A 21,447-nucleotide genomic window follows, 5' to 3' on the forward strand; every position below is an offset into this window, starting at 1 on the left:
TTTTTCTATTAAAACCCATGACTAATAGAATAACCAAAAAGTTACAAATCGTGTGCCACGTATACCTTATTCTAATGTATGAATATCAACTTTTATTAGTAGAAATTGATGGAATTTTTAACAGAGTGACTAGTTTACTCATTTGAACTAATGTATAGAGATTAATTTATCCATTTTTAAAGTAAAAAATACTAGATATAATCCGACTCTCAGCACAATAATCTCCATTATATTTTTACCTATTTCTCTAATAACAATATAAGTATGAAAAAAGAAAACAATATTTGGACAAAAAAGAATGAAATAACTTGCTGCCAGTGATGTTTCATGCATGCAATACATATCGAATCACATCATCATCACCACTTAGCTCTCATTGATGTTTAGAGATGTAGAATTTCGAATGCAACGTACTCCCACATTTTATAGATGCTCCGTACATATCTTACGATGAGATTCAAAAAATCAGTAAAAAGAAATTTATCACATTTTAATGATCTTTTTCTATTCTTTTGAAGTTTTTTAACTTAACTATAACCTAAAAATTGATACTATTAAATAATAAAAACAAATGAAATTTACTATTAATGGGCATGTTGAGGATTAAATACAAAATTTTTATTTTGTATCACACAATCACTCAATTTACTTTAAAAAATTTAACACGTTTATTATTTACAATGAATTTTAATTTTAAGTACAGTATTTATAATCAATTCACAAAATAAAATTATGGTACATTTGATGTACTGACAAAGTCTACAATCTATTAATGAACTGAACCGTTATCTCGGTTTTAAAATGAAAATAAATAACCTTGAAATTTTTTATTGTGACGACATGATATAAATTCTCGAATCATGTGTGGATGTAAGTTCTATTAATATATAATAAAGTAAATATGTAAAGGTTACGATGTTAGTTGCATGCAATGGTTCTGCCAATTGGTTGCTTTAGAATCCGTCTCTAAAACGTTGCGTTGCACCCTTTGTCCTTTCTTCTTTGGAGCCATCAACGCTGCCAAATTTGGTTGATAAATTTAAGTTGATCTTAATAATTGTATTTTTTTCATTTTGGTTCCTTCCTGTTGAAGTTAGTAAAAATAAAAAATAGGACAAAAATAACAGTTAAACCGATTTAATAAAAAAATTGTTTTTAACTTTTTTAGATGAAATTTTAATTATTTATTTAATTATTATTGATTTAGTAGTTGAATTGAATGAACTAGTTGAATCGAGAATTGATAGTTTGACATATTCGACCATCAAATTGGTTATTAAAATACCGAATGTAATACTTTGAGAATATACCACATTATTACTTAAAATTTATATAAAATTTTAATTTTCAAGGAGTGACTCATTATCAAACTTTTATATTTTTAAAATTGAATAATGAAATTCCAAAGTGAAAAACATATAAAATACCAAAATCAAGTTAAGAATAAAAAAATTATATTACCTTATTTAAAAATATTTACTGCCAGGCAAAACTTGGGTTATTCAATTTAGTTGTTAACCTACCAGTTTTTCACGTCAATTAAACTTTGAATGGTGGTCCTCTATACAATAATTATTTATATAAATATTATTTCAATTTTTAAGTCACGATGCGAAATTTCAGATATAGACCATATTTGCACTCTCTTCTATTGGTGTGAGATGAATTTTAAAATGATAAAAAGCTAATAAATCATTGGAATACTACGTTCGTTTCGTTCAAAAGAGAAATCATTTGAATACACCCAATTAGACCAATTCGAGTCTTTTTTTTTTTTTTTTGCAAAAAGAAAATGTTTTTGAGTTTTCCTTCAAACTGAAATTTAGTGAAGGCGGATTCGGATTTATTGTAAACTATTCATACAAAAGCCCTACCAAATAAATTGAACGTTGAATTAATAACTTCACACACACACACAAAAAAAAAAAAAAAAAACACCATTATGGAAGAATCAGTAAAAATAGGTCCAATCAATGAAAAATCTGAAACGGTGCGTAAAAAAAAATCATACTTATAAACTTCCAAAAAGAAAAAAGAAATGGGAAAATTACACTGCCAGAAACCCAATTATCAGTAAAATTCTTTTTTATTGCTTAATTATGGAAAGTTATAAAATAGTTACCAATTATTTGATTTCTTTCTTTTTTAGTTACCTACTATTAAATTTAACTCTTAATATTTACATATTATGTTAATTAAATCTTATTTTTACAATTTCAGGCCTTATTGGTTATACATTACAATTTTATCCTATTTTTCACATGAAAATATAATTTAATACATAATATGTAAATTAGAAATAAAATGATTTTTAAAGGTTTGTTTATTATTAGGCTTGACAATCCTCAAATGCATTGATTTCATTATAATTCAAATGACTAAAAACTTGATATCTCTCGATGATAATTAAATTTTTTTGTTAGTTTGAGTTAATCACCTTTGATAAAATAAATAAAAAATAAAAAAAATTTAAGCTGCTAGACTTACAATTGGATTGAATTCACGAAGTGAGTATTTTTTGTTTTCAAACAATTGAATTTACTACTTTTCAAAATTTGGGTCATTTTTTTTCTTATTCTTGTTACTGTTTATTTTTCCATTGAATCAAATGTAGGGACAATGTCGGAAATGGATTACAAAAAAAAAGTAAAATTGTAAAAAAAGTCAAATTACACAATCTGTAAATATTAAGAGTTTAATTTTTTTTGGTGTTAAGAGTTAAATATATTTTGTGTTGGTCGTTTAACGGTCACTGATAAAAAAAAATTGAATAGATAGATGACTATTTTGTAATTTGTTATAATTAAATGACTAAAAAAGAAATTAAATAATAGTTGAATGGCTAAGCGTGAAGTTTACCCAAAAGAAATCTAAATTAAGGAGCATTGAAAGGAAGATAAACCGCGGGTCAGTCGCGTAAAACTTAAAGGGGGGACCCACTAAACAGCTCTTTGTCCTAAACTGGACAGCGTAGCATAGCGAAGACAAAAAGCACGAGTATTTTGGTTTTCATTTTATATTGTAAAAGGTTCCCAATCCAATTCCAAGCCCAGCGAGAACGGCAGGGCGGGGGCGGGGCCACCTGCATGTGCTAAACAACTACTGCTACTTCTTATTCTACTGCGTTCAAACTTTGTAACCTTACTACACCAAATCGTTTTCTTCAATTCTCACCACCTCAATTAATTTCCTTTTTTTTTTCTTTTTCTTTTGATCCGTTTCTCTCTTAAATCCTTGCTTAAACATTCACTCTTTTTCTTTAACCAAAAACCCAATAAAGTTTTTATTTTTATTTGTCCTTGTTTTAGAGAGAACAATGTCATCGGCACCGCCAGGGGCTACTCCAGCCCCAACATCACCACCGCCAGCAACCAATACTACATCCCCGCCTCCACCAGCTGCCTCGACTCCGCCGCCTACTACTACTCCTTCCCCACCACCCGTTACCCCATCAGCTCCTCCTCCTTCTACCACTCCATCCCCTCCTCCTCCTTCCACCTCATCACCTCCGCCTTCATCCTCTGCCTCTCCACCTCCTCCGGCCACTGAATCTCCACCCCCATCATCCTCAAATCCTTCCCCTCCGCCGCCTTCCTCATCAACACCATCTCCGCCGCCGCCACCGAGGAGTCCCGGTACTGCATCTCCACCACCGCCTCCGAGGAATTCCGGGACTCCATCTCCTCCTCCGCCTCCTTCTGATTCCAGTAATGAGACGCCGACGGGGCTCATAGTGGGGGTAGCAATAGGGGGAGTGGCGATATTGTTGGTTTTGGGTTTGTTGTTTTTATGTTGTAAGAAGAAGAGAAGAAGAAGAGATGAGGAAAGTTACTACATGCCTCCTCCGCCTCCTGGACCCAAAGGTCAGAACTTTTTCCCGTATTTTGAATAACAATGCTAATTTAGTGTTTGGGTATTCTTTTTATTGAATCTGTTACTGTTTTTAAACAAGAAAATTGGGTTTGTTTACTTCCTTTTGGTTGTGCATTAGAAGGATGGAAATTTAAAATCTTTTTGCATGATTTTACTTGTAAAAAGCACCGTTTTGTGGCTTTCAATACAGAGAACTTTGTATTTGGCTTTCGTATGATCAATTCTTTGACTAATTGAACTTTTTCGATTTCTTACTTGAATTCCAGATGATCCGTATGGTGGCCAGCAGTACCGGTGGCAACAAAATCCTCCTCCGCGTGTGGAGCAATTTGGTGCTGTGGCTCCAAAGCCGTCTCCTCCACCAGTTACAGCATGGCGACCTCCATCTCCAGGACAATCTTCTACACCTCCTCCACCTTTCATTAGCAGCAGTGGAGGTTCTGGCTCTAATTATTCAGGTTCTGAAAACCCGCTTCCGCCTCCGTCACCTGGTATTTCCTTAGGTTTCTCGAAAAGCACTTTTAGCTATGAAGAATTAGCGAGAGCAACGGATGGCTTCTCGGAAGTTAACCTTCTTGGACAAGGTGGTTTTGGGTACGTACACAAAGGAGTTCTCCCTAATGGGAAGGAAGTAGCAGTAAAGCAACTCAAGGCTGGAAGTGGGCAAGGCGAGAGAGAATTTCAGGCTGAAGTTGAGATCATTAGCCGCGTCCATCACAAACATCTCGTCTCATTGGTCGGATACTGTATTTCTGGGACAATAAGAATGCTTGTTTATGAGTTTGTTCCAAACAACACCTTGGAGTTTCACTTGCATGGTAAGTTTGTCATTGAACTATAGTTATTGGTATTCAATGTTGTTGATTCATTTGTTTAAGTGATATGATGGAGAATGCCAATTTCAGGGAAGGGGCGACTGACCATGGATTGGCCGACAAGGATGAAAATTGCTTTAGGATCTGCAAAAGGACTGGCATATCTTCATGAAGATTGTGTGTTCTCCGACTCTCACTTATGTGCTCACTCTTTAGAGAGAATTTTAATCTTTTACTTTGTGGTAACGATTATTAATGCTTTTCAGGTCATCCTAAGATCATTCACCGTGATATTAAGGCCGCTAATATTCTGTTGGATTTCAAGTTTGAAGCAAAGGTATTGATTTCATTTGAACACTCCCATATCGTAGTTTTGAATGTGAATTTTTGGCTGTAATTTTGTGGCCTCAACATATTGGGATAATGGATGGTAATTTTGTTTTCAGGTTGCTGATTTTGGACTAGCGAAAATTGCTTCCGATGTCAACACGCACGTCTCCACCAGGGTGATGGGTACTTTCGGGTAAGAAGGCATCCTGCATTCTTGTTACTTGGCACGTTGCTTATATGTGATTAAAATTTTTTAGTTGTTTTTCCTCACAATTCGCACTATCTCCAGGTATTTAGCCCCTGAGTATGCTTCAAGTGGAAAGCTCACTGATAAATCAGATGTTTTCTCCTTCGGGGTCATGCTTTTGGAGTTGATTACCGGTCACAGACCGGTTGGCTCTTCTTTTATGGATGACAGTTTGGTGGATTGGGTAAGTTTATTACTTCGGTCCATATGATGGTTTACTTTACATAGATTTAAATTTCTTAGAATATTTAGTTAAAAGTAAATCTGGTTCGGCATTGCAGGCTAGGCCTTTGCTCACAAGAGCTTTGGATGGAAACTTTGATGGTCTGGTTGATCCAAAGTTACAAAAAGAATATAACCACAACGAGATGACTCGCATGGTTGCTTGTGCTGCAGCTTGTGTACGACATTCAGCAAGACGTAGACCGCGGATGAGCCAGGTAGTTCTTTTCAAATTCCAACGCTCATCCGTCTCTGTTACATTCTTTATTTATTAGACTCTGACCCCACAAGTTATAACCGAGCAGATAGTCCGTGCTTTAGAAGGAGATGCATCATTGTCTGATCTTAACGAAGGAATGAGACCCGGCCAGAGCGGTGTCTACAGCTCTTATGGAAGCTCAGACTACGACACCAGCCAATACAATGAAGATATGAAAAAGTTCAGGAAGATGGCATTGGGTACGCAAGAATTCGGTGCTAGTAGCGAGTACAGTGAACCAACCAGTGAATACGGTTTATATCCTTCCGGCTCAAGCAATGAAGGCCAAACCACCCGCGAAATGGAGATGGGAAAGATGAAGAGGAATAGCTATGGATTCAGCGGAAATTCAACCTCTTAACGATAAATCGGCCTTGTTCATTCCCTTTTGTAAAGATCCCATCCCTAGTCCTCCATTTTCATACTATTAAGACTTTGATTCCAAAAACTGGCAAGGGCTTTTTTTTTCGTGAGATAACACATTCTTTTATTATCCCTCTAATCTTTGAAATTACTGGTTTTTTTTAATTGTTATTATCAATTTGTATTTATTTATTAATCCACATAGTAAATAATGGATACATACATTGAGATTGATTTTTCATTTTATTAGAACATGTAGTAGAAATGGGTTAGATTCAGTTGATGGTGTCACGTCGTTGTTCAACTCAAGCGTGTGCTTTTTGAACGTGAGGTGAAGGAAAGCTTAAGACTAAAGATAATGGGTGACGGTGGCCAGCACGTGGGAACATTCTTACATCTTTGAAAAAAATTGAAAAGCTTAGCTGAGGGTGGGGGGCTTTAATTGATTCAGTCACATGCAGAGCTGGCTGCCTTTTTATAAGCATTACAAAACGAGATAACGGTCAACCGCAATACAAAACGTAATCATCGAAAATGACAAAAAATGTGGGAACATTAAACAGCTCATTGTGGGGTGTCGTCCTCTCTCTTCTTTGGGTTCAGACTGCTGGGTGGCTGCGCCTACCTCCAACTAACCTTACCTGTGAAGAAGCTGAGTTGCCAAGACCCAAGAGATATAATAAAATGGTAAAATTCTAACTTTAGTTTTTGTATTTTGTCAATGTCTTGCATTTAGTCCTTGGTATTTTAATTTAATTAATTTTAATCCTTGTGTTTTTTGAATTGGTCAATTTTAGTTTTTACACTTTTCGAATTTTGAAATTTTAGTATAGATGCGGTTAAATTCAACTACTAGTCTTGTACTATGCGTACAATTATACACTTAGTCCATATTCTCCAATTGTATTATTCAAAGTCTCTATACTTTTCAAAATTTGAAATTTCAATCTTGACACAAATGATAAAGATTAATCTATTAACTGATTTTTTAGTGAATAATATGTAGAAATTACAAGGTGACATGATTTTATACATGATAATATATTTACCATAATGAACTTAATGAATTTAATAATTATTATTTCATGATGGCGAATTTTATAATTTGAAAAGTACAGAGATTAGAAATGAGTAATATATGAATTAAGTTCATAATTTTTATAAAATATAAAGACTAATAGCAAAATTTAAGTGAATAATTTAGGTTATATATTTTCTGTGAGAGGTATAAGGTGAAGTTGATCCAATTCCAATTCATTGCCAACCTTAAAAAGCTAGCAAGTTGCAGCAGCTTAGAATACTTGGATTTTGGTGACACAGGGAAAACACAGAGAAATTAAAAATGACAATTTAAAGGGCTTATCAACAAAAGTCACTTTATTACTAATTAAAAACCTGGCTGTTGGTGTTTATATCTTTTAGTTGTTACAACCGTTTGATTGGCATTACCAGAGGTGCACCCATGTGCCATTCAAGTTTGAATTTGATTTGCTTTGATCCGTATAACTTGTATTTTATTATTAATTAGTAATTTAAGCTGGAATTAACCATAAAACTTATATGAATCAGGCCCATCTGTCTAATCCTTTGATAAATTTAATAAAAGTAAATAAAATTGAATGTTAATTTTTTAACATTAAAATTAAATTGACACAATATATAATCATTGTTATGGTTATTTTAAAATTGATCAAATTATCTTTCTGATGATAATTTAATGACCAATGGTAAAATAAAAAAAATCAAATAGAATGACCAGTTTGTAACTACAGTAGTTGGATGACCAAAAAAGCATTTTACTAATAAGTGGGTAACTATTTTTGTAATTTACTCAAAGTTTTTGCAAAGGTAAATGAAAACAAAATAAAAAAATAAAATTAATATATTTTTTTGAACTTGTTTTTAATTAATAAAATTTCGGGAATAAAAAGGGGTTATCTTGTTAAAGTCTGAAAACTTCACTCCTAAAACTGGAGATTAATAATATGAAGACCAATTAGCACTATATAGAAGCAATGGTTTTCCTACTTGCTAACCAATATTATTGCTACTGATCTACATACATGAATTCAAAATTAACTCTTGTTCTGCCGCTGTCAAAACTTTCAAATCTATAACAGTACACCAGTAAAAATTGTGAAGAGTTTCAAAAAAAAAATTGCTTCAAAAATTCCATCCTCGTTAACACTATAGGTTGGCCAACCGACCAGAGGCAGATCGCCTTCGCCTCCGCCGTTTATGATGAATCCGCCAAATGCTCAAAATAAGTATAAAGCCTGAAGAAACAGTAGGGGACATTGATCAAGGACACTTTAACAAAAATGCTTATATACATATATGACATTCACAAACCTGTAACTGCTACTACTGCTGGTACAACCCAATGACTTGCAACTAGTTCAGGCACATCCAGCTGAAAACATGAGGTATCTTCTTCAGTGTTAAAGTTTAACGAATGAAGAGAACTAACGAGTTAAAACCGAGTTGTCTGCTTCTTACCTCATCTCTGTACAGGAGACCAAAGTACCTGTTTCCCAGAGAATCACCTTTCGTTTTCTTTGTGAACTTGGGACGCCTTGATCTGGAAGAACCGAAAGTGGAGTTTAAGCCTCTCCCCAAGTCAATAACATGATGACCTGGCATTATTTTGTTTCTTCCCCTAACATGTAAATTGTATCCTTTAGTTCCCCACACTTCAAATCTAGAATCACTTCGACAGATTAAATCCTTCCCTGTGACAGCAGAATACAGGGTGTAATTTACATCAGTTCTTCGAGATGGTAGGCGGTTGTCATCTTCATACAGCGGCACATCTTGCTTTGCAGACTCTGAGAAAAGCACTGGATCTTTAATGTTTGAACCAGTGAAATCCAATATTTTTCTTAGAAGCCAATAGCAGTTAGTAACCATATGGCTGCTGTCCAGGCAATTCGAGTCTCCATATACAGCTATGCGACCTTCACCAGCATCTAACAGGCCAAGGATAGGGGAGTCTGCCTGCATATGCCAAATAGATGATTAAAAAGATAAAAAATTTCATTGTGCTGAAATAAGGTCCATGAATCCCCCAAAAAGGGAACATCTATGTCTAATCACCTTGTTCATGCCCGAATTCAGTAGCACATTCTGAGTGGCCCCACTTTCTGAGCTATCCAAAAAAGGAAAGCTGTGAATATACCCATCTCTTGGGAACCTCACTATATCTGTTCCAGATGCATATCGACTATGCTCACCATCAATAGAAAAGTCACCATTCAGAATCTTATCCCCAAAAGCAATCCCAAATGGTTCCAAAAGATCATTTAGTGCAGGAATATTTGCACCTCCGGTTACCGGTGTCCACCAGCTCCTTGTGTTGTCATCAAAAAATCTCATTTTAACCATTGTGTCCACATTATACCACTCAGCAAACACAGCCAACCCCAACCCAGTATTAATAACATCATCCCTGAGCTTTTCAATCTCTTCTTGAAAGTACTCATCCTCAAGATCAACCAGCAAAAGTGTCCCATAGTTGCTAGCATCAAAGCATGTAAAAGGAGAACCAAGCGTCTCAACATAATAGCCAGCATCTCGTAACATGTTGAACATAATGTGAAAATTTGTATGCAGGTGATCTCCATGCCAATCAAGAATGTCATTACGCACATCCAATGAGTCTCTTGGAATATATCCAGGAGGATATTTAATACTGTGAAACTGATCCCACAAAATACGTTTTGATCGCGGTGGGGTTGGAACCACATTCAATTTCAACTGAAGCACACAAGTACTAGTTCTAGCAGTTTTCTCCCCTTGGGCAGGAGGACTGTAAATTCTAACAGTTACATTGCCCTCAATCACACCAGAAAAATGTGCACCTTCTTCCTTAATTTGCATGTGCAGTGCTAAGTAACCAGTCCAAGGCCAGATAACTTCTGAATAAGTAAAGTGAATGCGTAGAAGATTCCCTTCCTCAGTTGAAGGATGCCATGTTGGCGGACTCTGAACATATCCAATGACACCCATCCCATTCAGAATAGTAGCATTAAATATCACAGGCATAGCCCCAGAATAGAGTGCTTGACGACAAAAGGGCCAGGTATATGGACAATTTGTGTAATCAAGAATGCTAGGGAAGATGCTTGCGCGAGGTTGATAGCTCTTCAAAATTTCAAATGATTCTAATCTGACAAAATAAGAAATAATCATAGCTGCTTCTACTGAAAATGGAAATGTAAATAGAATAAAAATATTGGACAGACTAATAACTTAAAAAATATGTAGATCTAAAAGAAATAATTCTGAATGTTAAAAGGAGAAGAACTGTTATTGGGTGAACTTACAGATCTACTCTCCCTGCACCCTGCTCATACATGTTAGGACCAACAAGCTTAGCAGCACCCTCAACCAAAGCTTGTTTCATGCTTGCAGGATTTAGAATCTCCTTTCTTTTGTTCTCAGGAATGATACTAACAAGCAGGCATACAACACCAGCAACCACAGGACTTGCCACACTAGTGCCTGATAATTGTTTACAACCAGTACTGATCTTGGATCCCATAATTTCCCGCCCATATGCCACAATATCTGGTTTGACACGACCATAACTGCAAAGACAATCAAACAAGTTTAATATTCATGATCAGGACAATAAAGCTTGCTTAATAAGGGAGTTACACATGGAATATCATAAACTACATGAAATTGAAAATAATTTAAAGCCTTCATACGATCAACACTAAAAAGAAGGGGCTGATAACAAGACCTCAACACCTTTAGAGAAAAAGTGTAGTACAGTAGTTAAATTAATAAGTGACTACTCCAAAATTAAATATATTTTAAGTTTCACTGTCACCATTACACCCCCAACCAAAATAAACTTGCCAGGAGAGGCATCCTAGCCCCTTTTTTTTTTCTTAAAATGAAAATGATTATGGCTAGAAGAGTATGTTTTGAACATAGTGAAGAACACTTAATATCGTAGAATACAGCAATACGCTACCCATGAGGAATCTCCCAAGTACTCATGCCACGTGATGAAAATGAGGCTATGTGATCACTATAATCAATTCCACCAACACCAATAACATCACTTTGGTCTGCTGGGTTGTTTAAAGTGCCATACAATGGCCCATCATTTCCAATGGCTGATACCATAATAATATTATTGGCTGTTATTTCCCAAACCTGGAGAACCAAAAAGCAGCAAGCATTAACCAAAAACGTTCAGCTCCATTGTATGTAAGGATAAGCATGCAAAACTGAATGTGGAAGTTTCAACAGCAGAGTGGGTAACTTCACAGGCTAATCCTTCCATATTTGGAAATAAATGTCCAAAGAAAGCTAGCAAACTTCTTCAAAATGCAAAATATTGAAAGAGGAAGTCAACTCATGAATTTGAATGATCATAGCATGGTTCATGGGATTTAAGAGAGGCCAAGAAGCCTGTGGGAAGCAAGTGAATGCATTATGATTGAAGCATTTCCACATGCCACTACAACCAAACTTAGACAATTTTGCAGTTTTGAAACAAAATTATTAATGATGCTTGACAAATAAACACCAATAAACCACAGGCCATGGGAATCATACCTTCTCTACAAATGGGAGATCCAAGTAATCAGGTCCACCTATGCTCAAGTTTAGCACATCCATGTTGATTGCAATAGCATAGTTGAAAGCATCAAGGAACCAAGATGTATATGATACCTGCAATAAGCTGAGAGCAAAATTCTCATAATCCAGCCAAATTTTATAGAATAACAAATGTTAAAGGGAAAGTCCTTAGGTTGATGGATATACTGTATGATATATATCTTCTAATTATAGTAATGAACAGTTCAAAAGAGCTTCCAATTTCTGTAGTGCATGCTAGGAATTTTCAAATGGATCAAATATAAAGGAAATCAACAACAAAAAGGGTGAGATTTGCAAAGGCCTGGTGCAACATCCAATCAAAATACAAAAACAAACAAAATATCCAACACCAACTTGTGTTACCTGTGCATCAGTAAAAACACGGAAAGCATAAATTTCAGTATCTGGTGCAAAGCCAAGACATTCTGCGTCCTCACCAGCAATAACACCAGCCACAAAGGTCCCATGTCCAAGATTATCATTCAAAGTATCCTCATTGGTCCAATTAGTTCGTTCCTGAAAAATTTACTCGCAAGAGTGAATATCAGAACTCCCTATTGAAGACCAACAAGTCATTTTCAATAAGAAAATAATTTCACACCAACAAAAGTTCAACTAACTTCATTTTCCCACTACTGATGTACCTTAATGTTTCGGAAGTGAGGATGATCAGCACGTATTCCAGTGTCGAAAATAGCCATTTTGACTTTAGCACCGGTATACCCTTTTCTCCAAAGAGCATCCGCTCCGAACAAGGAAGTAACTTGAGATCTCTGCGATATCAAAATAAGAAATTCCATAACTTTCCTCCCTCGTTTAAATTCTCATAAATTTGGCTATGGGAAATTTAGTTAATCGAATTAAAATGTTTACCTGCATCAAAAGATGACGACTCCAATTCAGTGAGGAATTACTTAAACCAGAATGGTGGAAATGTTTCTCTTTTTCACTAAACGACATCGAAGTAAAAATTTTCCCTGGTCGTTTTCGCCCATTCTCAAAAGCACCACTAAGGATACCCCTACTATAGCTCAAATCAACGTTGACATCTTTAACAAATCCCAGCCTTTCAATCTCCTCAATGACGGATTCTTTTACCGAATCCCTGACCGAAAGCAACCCAAAATCCGTGGGGAACTTAGCAGCGGGGTTATTTCTCTGGATCCACTCCCACCCTTCGGATCGGAGGCTGGATTCTAAGTACGAACGGTGTTCGGACACCGGTTTGTAATCGATGAACCGAACGATGTAGTTGGCACGGGAAGCTTGGGGTTGGGTTCGATCAGAGGTTAGGGTTAGGTTAGGGGATGAACGGAAAGAGAGATTGAAATGGAAAAGGGAAAGGGAGAGAAGAAGAATGAAAAGGGATGATTTGAGAGGAAACGAAGATTGAGCAGAGAGCATGGTGTGGCGGAAATGCATTGGCGGGAAAATGCCCTCATCAGATAGAGAGAAGAGGAAGAGATAACTCTCTGCCTTCTTCGGTTAAAGCTTGAGTGGGAGTTGTTGCATCTTCAGCTTCCGACAGCCTCGTCAATTTAAAGCTAACCTCCCTATCAACAAGTAAATAGTTAATCAGCCATCAGAGTGATTTGCCACGTGACCTTAATTTTTTTTTTCTTCTTTTCTACATTTCAAGAAAGTAGGACAAGGAAATTAAGTAAAAGAAACTAATGAAAGCTTTCGAACCACAGAAAGCCCAAAGTCCAATATCTTTTCTGAGCCGAGGGAAGTCTTCGATTTGTTGGCAGAGGGAAACAGAGTGGAGGAGGAGACGGATGTCACTAAAGGCCCGACCTTAAACTTGACCGTATATGTGTCTACAAGTCCGGGCCTAATTTGGGCCGGAGTCAAGCATCGTATTAAAAGGTTTCAAACGGTTCATGCTTTGATTGGTCCCCTAAGGCGGTCACATTTGTTTATCCAGTTTTAGTTTTTCTAATACCTTCGAAGGACGGTTCAAGCTGAAATAAATATCATGATTATTTTAAACGAAAAATATTTAATAGACAAGGGTGATGACAAGTATAAATAGAATATATTAAAAATTTTATTGCCTATGCGTATAAAAAGTATAAATATAAAATATAAATATGTATTTAAAATAACTTATTATAAATAATATAATGTATGACTTAAAATTAATAATAATTATATATAAAATATGCACGATATTAAAATTAAAAAATAAATTTAATTTTATTATTGTAATGTTATTAATTTTAAATTGGTGTCGAGTTAATTATTTTAATATTTTAATTTTTTTCTAATTTTTCTTAATTTACCTTAATATTTTAAAGTGTAATTCTGTATACTTTTGTAAAATTATATGACGTAATCATTGTATATATATATAATTAGGAAAAGTTACTTCGAAAAAATTTGAAATGGCATAATATGAAATTGTGACAAGATCAAAACTCAAAGTCCCACAAACATGTTAAAATAGTTAAAAGTAGTTAAGTTTCGAGGATAATATTAAATAAATAAATAGCAAAGTTTAGCTTGACTTGAGTAAGTATAAGGGTAAATTATATTAAAGGTCATTAATTTATTAATAAATTTATATTTTGATCACTTAACTTTATAAATTTATAAAATGATTCTTATACTATTTGAAAGTTTTTATTTCAGTGACTTAAATGAAATATTCGAATAGTTTAGTGACAATTTTGTAAGTGATCAAATCGTTTAGTGACTTTAGGTGTAATTTTACCCTAATATAACGTACCAAAGAGGACTTGGTTTCACAAGGTCGAACACCGGCAGTGCACGCCGCAGTGCTTCAATCCTTCAGATGGCGCGAGGCCTTGTCCTCTGTTCACAAACCAGAACCATCGCCAAGCTTTCCTTTTTCCTCTCGTATCCCAAATTATGGTTCAAGCCCCACCGCCACCATCACCCCTGTTATGGACCCCATAATATACCTTCAGCGCGCGTCTTTTGTCATTGCGTTAACTCCCAAACGCTAAACTTAGTAGATATGGCTAAGTACAATGAAGCTTTCTCCAGGCGAATGGCCATGGCTGGAATCAAACACCACAACAGTATTGGTTAGCTTCTTTTTGCTGTTCTCTTTGTTGGGTTTCTGTTTGTTTCTCGAGAAAAGATATAAGGAGGCCTTTTACTAAAGACAATTCTATGTCTCATCTGTTTTTTTTAAGATGGAAAAAAAGAAGAAGAAAATTTGGTCGTGCAAATTAGTAAATCAATGATTTTAGTTCTGGGTTTGTGTTTTTAGCTCTAGGTGTATCCGGGGGACCGGATAGCATGGCTTTGTGTGTTCTAGCTGCTAGTTGGAAAACTGAAGGCCTATATGGAGTTGACAACAGTGGCAAATTCATTGATGGTCTTTTAGCAATAATTGTTGATCATGGGCTACGTTCAGAAAGCAAAGATGAAGCAAGTTTAGTGGGAAATCGGGTTTCAGAAATGGGTATATTTTTAGTTTATCAGTGAAATTTCGAGTTTTTGATTTATATTTGGATGGCTAACATGAGTTTTGTGTAGGAATCAGATGCAAGATTGTCCGCTGTGATTGGTTGAATGGCAAGCCTAAGCAAGGTCACTTGCAAGAATCTGCTCGAGACATGAGGTTGTTTGTTTCTCTTTTTGAAGTTTGTTTGAAATGCTTGCTACTCTGCTAATAGTGCTTTCATTTTCGAGCAAGGATGCTTTATAGTTTATAGTTACGGTTGGGCTTGGTAAGGATAACCATTTGGTTAGAGTCTCATTCTCTTTCTATTATTGTGCTCGAATTTCAGGTATAAAATATTTCAAGATGTTTGTATGCAAAACCAGATCAGTGTTTTGCTTGTTGCTCATCATGCAGATGACCAGGTTCTTACCAATACATATTTGCTTCACCAACTTTCCATATGCATGCTTGGAAGATACAAAAACTTGTATTAAGCCTTAGATATATATATATATATATATGTGTGTGTGTGTGTGTGTTTATTAAAGTATAAAAGCTGCATATTCAATTTATTTACTTATAAGAATCAATTAACTATTTTTTGTGAAGTTCCTCTCTGAATTGATTGAAACATGAACGAACAAACAGGACACTAGATGTACTAATTTTCGTTCCACAATGCAGGCTGAGTTATTCATTCTTAGATCATCTCGTGATAGTGGGGTCCTTGGACTTGCTGGCATGGCATTCACATCTCAAGTGTTTTCCTCTCATACAAATTTTTGTAACAATGATTGGAAAAATCATAGTGTTCTTCTAGTGCGGCCTCTGCTTGATTTTTCAAAAGAAGACATGTACAAGGTTAGTGATAAGGATATAGCAATAAAAGTGATCTATTCATGCCTTTGCCCAGTTTTCATTTATATGCTCTCTTTACTAGTATTCTTATGAGCTCTAAGTAAGGCCTTTTTTCTAAGTCCTTTTTTCTTTTTAATAGATATGTCAAGGGAGTAACCGGGATTGGGTTGAAGATCCAACAAATCGAAGTCCATTATTTGCTCGGAATAGAATTAGGGCATCATTGGGAAATTTGTTATCAGGTGAGTACCGATAGATGGGACAGTTTTGATGTATTATTCATAACAGTCTTTTTGCTTTAACTTTTAACTTGATGTTATATACATGGTTCTCCATACTGATCTTGCTGCTAAGTTGCCAAAGTTTGAGTTCGTATAAGATCTACATTGTCAAACCCTTTGTATTAGTACTTTGCATTCACACTCTTCCTTGAGAGCAATAATAATTTAGACTTCATATTTTGGAATAACGACTCTTTTCCAGGTACCTTTAATTCTGAGCTACAAGCAGTTATTTCTGCCTGTCGAAGAACACGCATCTATGTTGATCAAATTTGTAACAGTTTAATAAAGCAGTCCATTACCGTAATGGATGTAAGCACTCTTTGATGTTTGGAAGTTTCTTGTTGTTACATTAAATTTAACTTTGGTATAATAATACAAGCAAATTTATTATGATGATAACTTTTGCAGCAAGGTTATGCAGTTATCAATTTAAAGACACTTAATCCATCAAAAATTGAGGATATATGTCTGTCTAAATTTATTACATTGGTTTTACAGGTATTAAACCATTTACGATATCTCTAATTTTTATGAGGGAATCTTTCAATGTTTCAATTAATTCCATTTTCTTGTAACTTGTCAGTTTGTTTCACAAAGGCAGAGGCCAATCAGAGGCAGTACTTCAAAATTACTGTTGCAATACATACGTACCATCCCATGCAAGGTAGAACACTTTCACTAAACTTGTAGTTGCGCTTCTTGTGCAATTATTTAGTTTTTCTTTTTCTCTTTTGCAAGTGCAAATTTCTTGATTGTTATTCTTTTTCTTCTTTTTTTTTTTTAAAAAATAATTTTTAGATTTCTCTGACTGCTGCTGGTTGCTACATTTGTCCGGCTCCTGGATCTAAGGGCTTCGAAGCTCTCGTCTGCTGCTCTGTTTATTGTCCTCTGCCTTCAAATGCAGAATCATTTCGCACATTTTCTAATGTAGAAGAGAAGCATTGCTTTTCAGATGAGCTGGAACAAATTATAGCAAATGGGAGATCATATTCTAATAATAACCTGGTCACCGATTCATCCCAAGCGCAGTTTTTGGACATGAGATCTCAGTCAGTACTAGATGAAGCCCGGAGATTAGATGTTATCAGTGAATCAACTTATAGAAACATTATTTCATTGCAAAGGGAGGAAGTCAGTCATTTTAAGTCTAAAACTGATGAAGTTGCATCTGGGTGTGAGTCAAAGCAGGGAACTGAGCATATTGCTGCATTTCTGAGTGAACCACTCCTCCCAGGGCAAACATGCTACTTTATGAACCGATTCATTATCTCATGGAAACTAAGCAAGGAAATCAGTAGCAATTGGTTTCGTGGGGAACCTCTTTCTCTTTCATATTTGCAAGGGGATTGTCATTGCTGCTGTGTAAATGAGGATGAAATGGTAGCCAAGGTACGTACCATGATTGATGCCGATTGGCTCTATCTAGCCGAGTTGACAAAGTGGCCACATTCAGATAATTTTGAAGCGACAAGACTTCCATTAACCGGTAAGATAACATGCTTGGATTATTCAAGGTTGTCAGCAAAAGTAGCTCTTAAATCACTGAAATCCATCCCAGTTGCAGCAAGAAAAAGCATGCCTTTACTGGTTGATGATCATGGACGGCTACTAAGCATCCCGGTATGTTAAACACTTCCTTTGATATGATATCTTATGCAATTTCTTTCCGGTTTCCTTTTAAATTCTTTTTTAAGCCTATTGACAATCATTTCATGCAGAATCCTCCTTCTACCTAATGATTCTTTTTTATTCGTGTTCTTTCAGAGCATTGGCTTTAAACATTGCCCTTGCATGAAGGCTTCTGCTGTATTCAAGCCAAGGGTACCACTTGGAGGAGGACACAGTTCCTTTCTGTAGTCATGGTAATTTAAGTTTCACCAGGTCTGCAAATTTCATTATGCCTAGGGTACTTGGAGGAATGCCATTTTTACTCTAAAAAGGCTGGGAAGAGTTCATATTATATAGATTTTGACACTTTTACACATACATTCTTTGTGTTTTAAGTTAGCATCATTCAATTTTTGATTGTAGAAAGTTTTAACATCTAAAACCCCAGTTGGCATTTTAGGGTTGTCTCATTTAATTCTTTCAAAAGTACATGAGTATTCATTCAGTTGTACACTTGACAAAATATATGATTGAGTAAAGAGAAAATTAATGGAAACACAAAAATGGGGGCAGAAATATCACAATCTACCTTGACCTCCCTTTTCCCTCATTGAGATAAAGAAGTGAACCTCCTTTTCCATGGAGCATCCTTCTGTTGTTCAATCCATGACAGAAATGCACTGTCTAACAAGCAGAAGATATTAACATAAAGGAGCTGATATCTCACTGGAACATATCGGAAATTCGCAATCTGAACAATCGGCCATATACCACCCTCCAAAATCAAGGCTGGGATAAAATCTCTCTTCACATCAGCCTTCACTTCCGGAACGCTTTTACCAGTGGAAAGCCCCATATACGAGAAAAACACGAACAAGTCAAAGGGGCCAAAGATAAAGCCATCCATAGCGACTTTAGCAGCAACAAATTTCACAGACTTTGGTCGTAGTTGAAGCCTTAACTTTATAAATCTATCCAAGCCTTCATACCTAAATGGAGAAAAAAGAGAGGTAAGCAGTTGCTAGCGTACATTACGACCTGCACCCACCATAACCAGTTGAACACAAACTTACCATTGTCTGTATATTTAGTTTCAGTTGAAAATTATTAGCAACTTAACCTCAATATAAACCTTGAATTTCTTGGATTCTATGTAAAGTCATAGTTACACCCATTTTGGGACAAACTTGGTATCATCAGAGTACATGAACAGATATGCAAAAATCAGACTAAATAAACCACAGGGGGGAACAAAGGGAAACGAAAACGAACCAGTAGTGTCCAGCCGGTCCAACAAAGCCAAATCCAAACATACTGGTGATAGCCACTCTTTTCCAATCGGTTATAAATTCTTGCTCTGAATCCTGTCAAATTAAACACCGATTATCGTCTTATTAGTGCGTGAGGAGCCGGATTATTCAGAATCCAACTTCAGAAAACATTCAAACTGATTAATAAGAAATGTCTAACCAACAAGTCCTTGAGCAATGGGTACAAGAACAAAATATAATCTCCAATCACTTCAAGTAGTTAGTTCATCAATGTGAATAATGTCACGACACGATTGTACAGACGAAATCGTTCACTCGAAATGTAAAAAGTAAGTAAATAAACTAAACCTGGACTGAATAGTATACTTGTATTGTCTTCTATGTGATTCACCTGTTTCACACATGCTAAATAGAGAGCCAAAGGACCAGAAAGCATGAGACCAACCAAAAGCAAACTCTAAAAAACACAAACTGCTTAACCAATATTATCTTTGGAAGACAATTATGAAACAATTCATCTGTGAAACTTGAGGAAAGATGAAAGATCAATCAACTCTTACAAACAATTACTTTGGGAACAAGTTATCTGATCTGAACCATACAAGTCTTTTAAGATTTTGTTACAGGCATTAGTATCAGAATCGAGAGAATAGACATTCAAATTGAGGGCCACAACAAAAGAATATACTGTGGTGTCATGTGAGACCGTAAACTATGGTACCAAAAGAGGCAAATATGAAACTTTACCAGCTATTCTAGTAATGCTATATGTTGTCAACAAATCTCTAATGGAACATTACCATTATCGGATTCAATCTAGATTACCACCTCGAAAAATGAAACCTTTTAAATTGTTTCTTTAACATTACCAACCAATAAAATTGAATCAAATCAAGCAGGAATATATGGAAGAAAGAAATGATATTTAGGGACAATAATCCAAAACTCAAAAACTATCATTGAGGGTTGCAAGAACCCACGAGAGAATGCAAAAAAAGGTGCGTACTTTATATTGAAGGCGTGTGTTTGTGGTGAAATGGGTGATGTATTGAGCCCCAACATCCCCAATGCCCCAAAGGAAACCTGAGCTGACAACTTGTGTTTTGACAGGATGAAGAGATAAGCAACTCTTGTACCATTTCCATATCCTCGACATTTTACGAGATGGAAAAAAAAAAAGAAAAGAAAAAGAAAAGACAAGTTGAAGAAGAACAAGATGAATAAAAGGGGGGGGGGGGGGTAGAAAAGAGAGGAAAGGGATAGATAAAGCCAAGAAAAAGGAAAGAGAAACTAAAACAAGAGTAAAATTTTCTCGTATTCGTTCATTCATTCATGGTTTTGTCACCGCTACATGGGACAATGTTGAGCGGAAGAAAGAAGGTTAGCGAGAAAATCTCTCCATAAAGAAAGTATTGTCCAAAGACTTTCCTTTTCTATATTACAATCATTCAAACATTTGGGCATTTGGATCCATTTAATAGGTTAAATTCTAACAACAGTCCTTTTACTTTTATTTCATTTTTCTACTCTTTGAATTGTTATATTTCAGTCCTATTAATTTCTATATTGTCTCTGTTTTAAAAAAAATTAATCCTCATTTTTACCACATTTGTTCTTTTTCTTTCTTAATCTTACTATTTTCTGATTTTTTAATATTAATTTTCAAATTTTAGAAAACTCATCAAATTTATTTATGAAATTCTCTTAACCCAGTAAATAGTTATTTTTCCATTATAAAATTGAAGAGAGAAAAAATGGAAAAAGAAAATATGAGAATCAATAAATGGATTCAAAATTGGTCCCGTGTAGCATTTTAGACTGTTATTTTCCAACATCAAACGAATGAAATGTTTTCATTTGGAGGAAATTAATATTTCAATCTTGAAAATTTTTAATCATCTAACATCACATTTTAATCATCTTACATGTTCTTGCTTTCATCTACCAATAAAATCAATCTCTCACCAATTTTTAAAAATTTTTGAAAGTCGGATGCATCATAAAACAGCTTATAGTCAAAATTGTAGAGAGAGAAAGAAAGAAAATAAAATAAATAAGAAAATGAAATTATATATTAAATTAAATTTGATATCAAGGGTAAAGTTAAATTTTTTTAAGAGGTTGAGATTAAGTTATATATTTTATAATAATTTAGATGCAATTTTTTTTATATTGACTTATATTTTTATAATTTTTAAAAGGATTAAGTCAAAATTCTAACATTTATAAGTTCAAACTATTAACTTAAGATTGTATGAACTTTTAAGGGTCTAAAGCAGT

At 35.1% G+C, this 21,447-nt stretch overlaps 3 protein-coding genes and 1 pseudogene across 6 annotated transcripts; 2 read left to right on the plus strand and 2 right to left on the minus strand.

Annotated features, from left to right (window-relative positions):
- Positions 1-2,945: 2,945 nt before the first annotated feature.
- On the plus strand, positions 2,946-6,274 carry LOC108456726 (proline-rich receptor-like protein kinase PERK1). Its single transcript, XM_017755349.2, has 8 exons — positions 2,946-3,863; positions 4,140-4,691; positions 4,779-4,865; positions 4,955-5,025; positions 5,135-5,211; positions 5,308-5,449; positions 5,547-5,705; positions 5,793-6,274. Exons 1-8 carry the CDS (start codon positions 3,317-3,319, stop codon positions 6,105-6,107), a joined length of 1,950 nt encoding a protein of 649 aa, XP_017610838.1. The 5' UTR covers positions 2,946-3,316; the 3' UTR covers positions 6,108-6,274.
- Positions 6,275-8,128: 1,854 nt separating this feature from the next.
- On the minus strand, positions 8,129-13,391 carry LOC108456724 (subtilisin-like protease SBT6.1). The gene is made up of 10 exons (XM_017755348.2): positions 12,602-13,391; positions 12,373-12,501; positions 12,092-12,244; positions 11,684-11,800; positions 11,094-11,278; positions 10,435-10,698; positions 9,206-10,277; positions 8,609-9,106; positions 8,462-8,522; positions 8,129-8,385 (listed from the first exon to the last, which is right to left on the minus strand). The coding sequence occupies exons 1-10, from the start codon at positions 13,148-13,150 to the stop codon at positions 8,297-8,299; spliced, it is 3,117 nt and encodes a 1,038-aa protein (XP_017610837.1). The 5' UTR covers positions 13,151-13,391; the 3' UTR covers positions 8,129-8,296.
- A 1,058-nt stretch (positions 13,392-14,449) lies between these two features.
- LOC108454313 (uncharacterized) lies at positions 14,450-18,460 on the plus strand. Of its 4 annotated transcripts, XM_053027522.1 has the most exons (12): positions 14,450-14,781; positions 14,970-15,164; positions 15,239-15,323; positions 15,493-15,568; positions 15,831-16,007; positions 16,144-16,246; positions 16,488-16,597; positions 16,697-16,786; positions 16,872-16,952; positions 17,087-17,774; positions 17,847-17,908; positions 18,053-18,460. In XM_053027522.1, the coding sequence occupies exons 1-12, from the start codon at positions 14,526-14,528 to the stop codon at positions 18,143-18,145; spliced, it is 2,016 nt and encodes a 671-aa protein (XP_052883482.1). In that variant the 5' UTR covers positions 14,450-14,525; the 3' UTR covers positions 18,146-18,460. The 4 variants fall into 4 exon arrangements, with proteins under 4 accessions (XP_052883482.1, XP_017608220.1, XP_052883483.1 ...); XM_017752731.2 differs by having other exon boundaries at positions 14,451-14,781; positions 17,087-17,908; XM_053027523.1 differs by lacking the exon at positions 14,450-14,781 and having other exon boundaries at positions 15,031-15,164; positions 15,246-15,323; positions 17,087-17,908.
- LOC108454314 (protein SYM1-like) lies at positions 18,324-20,579 on the minus strand (annotated as a pseudogene).
- Between the last annotated feature and the right edge of the window lie 868 nt (positions 20,580-21,447).

This window comes from Gossypium arboreum, chromosome 5 (assembly GCF_025698485.1).
Source record: "Gossypium arboreum isolate Shixiya-1 chromosome 5, ASM2569848v2, whole genome shotgun sequence".
NCBI lineage: Eukaryota > Viridiplantae > Streptophyta > Magnoliopsida > Malvales > Malvaceae > Gossypium > Gossypium arboreum.

Coding starts and splice junctions, on each gene's coding strand:
- LOC108456726 (XM_017755349.2), top strand. CDS start 3,317: ATGTCATCGGCACCGCCAGGGGCTACTCCAGCCCCAACATCACCACCG. Junction 4,866..4,954: donor GGCATATCTTCATGAAGATT/GTGTGTTCTCCG, acceptor AATGCTTTTCAG/GTCATCCTAAGATCATTCAC. Junction 5,450..5,546: donor ATGACAGTTTGGTGGATTGG/GTAAGTTTATTA, acceptor TCGGCATTGCAG/GCTAGGCCTTTGCTCACAAG.
- LOC108456724 (XM_017755348.2), bottom strand. CDS start 13,150: ATGCATTTCCGCCACACCATGCTCTCTGCTCAATCTTCGTTTCCTCTC. Junction 11,279..11,683: donor ATCTCCCATTTGTAGAGAAG/GTATGATTCCCA, acceptor TTGGTTCTCCAG/GTTTGGGAAATAACAGCCAA. Junction 10,278..10,434: donor GGTGCAGGGAGAGTAGATCT/GTAAGTTCACCC, acceptor TTATTTTGTCAG/ATTAGAATCATTTGAAATTT.
- LOC108454313 (XM_017752731.2), top strand. CDS start 14,526: ATGGCGCGAGGCCTTGTCCTCTGTTCACAAACCAGAACCATCGCCAAG. Junction 14,782..14,969: donor CAAACACCACAACAGTATTG/GTTAGCTTCTTT, acceptor TTGTGTTTTTAG/CTCTAGGTGTATCCGGGGGA. Junction 16,598..16,696: donor AGTCCATTACCGTAATGGAT/GTAAGCACTCTT, acceptor TAACTTTTGCAG/CAAGGTTATGCAGTTATCAA.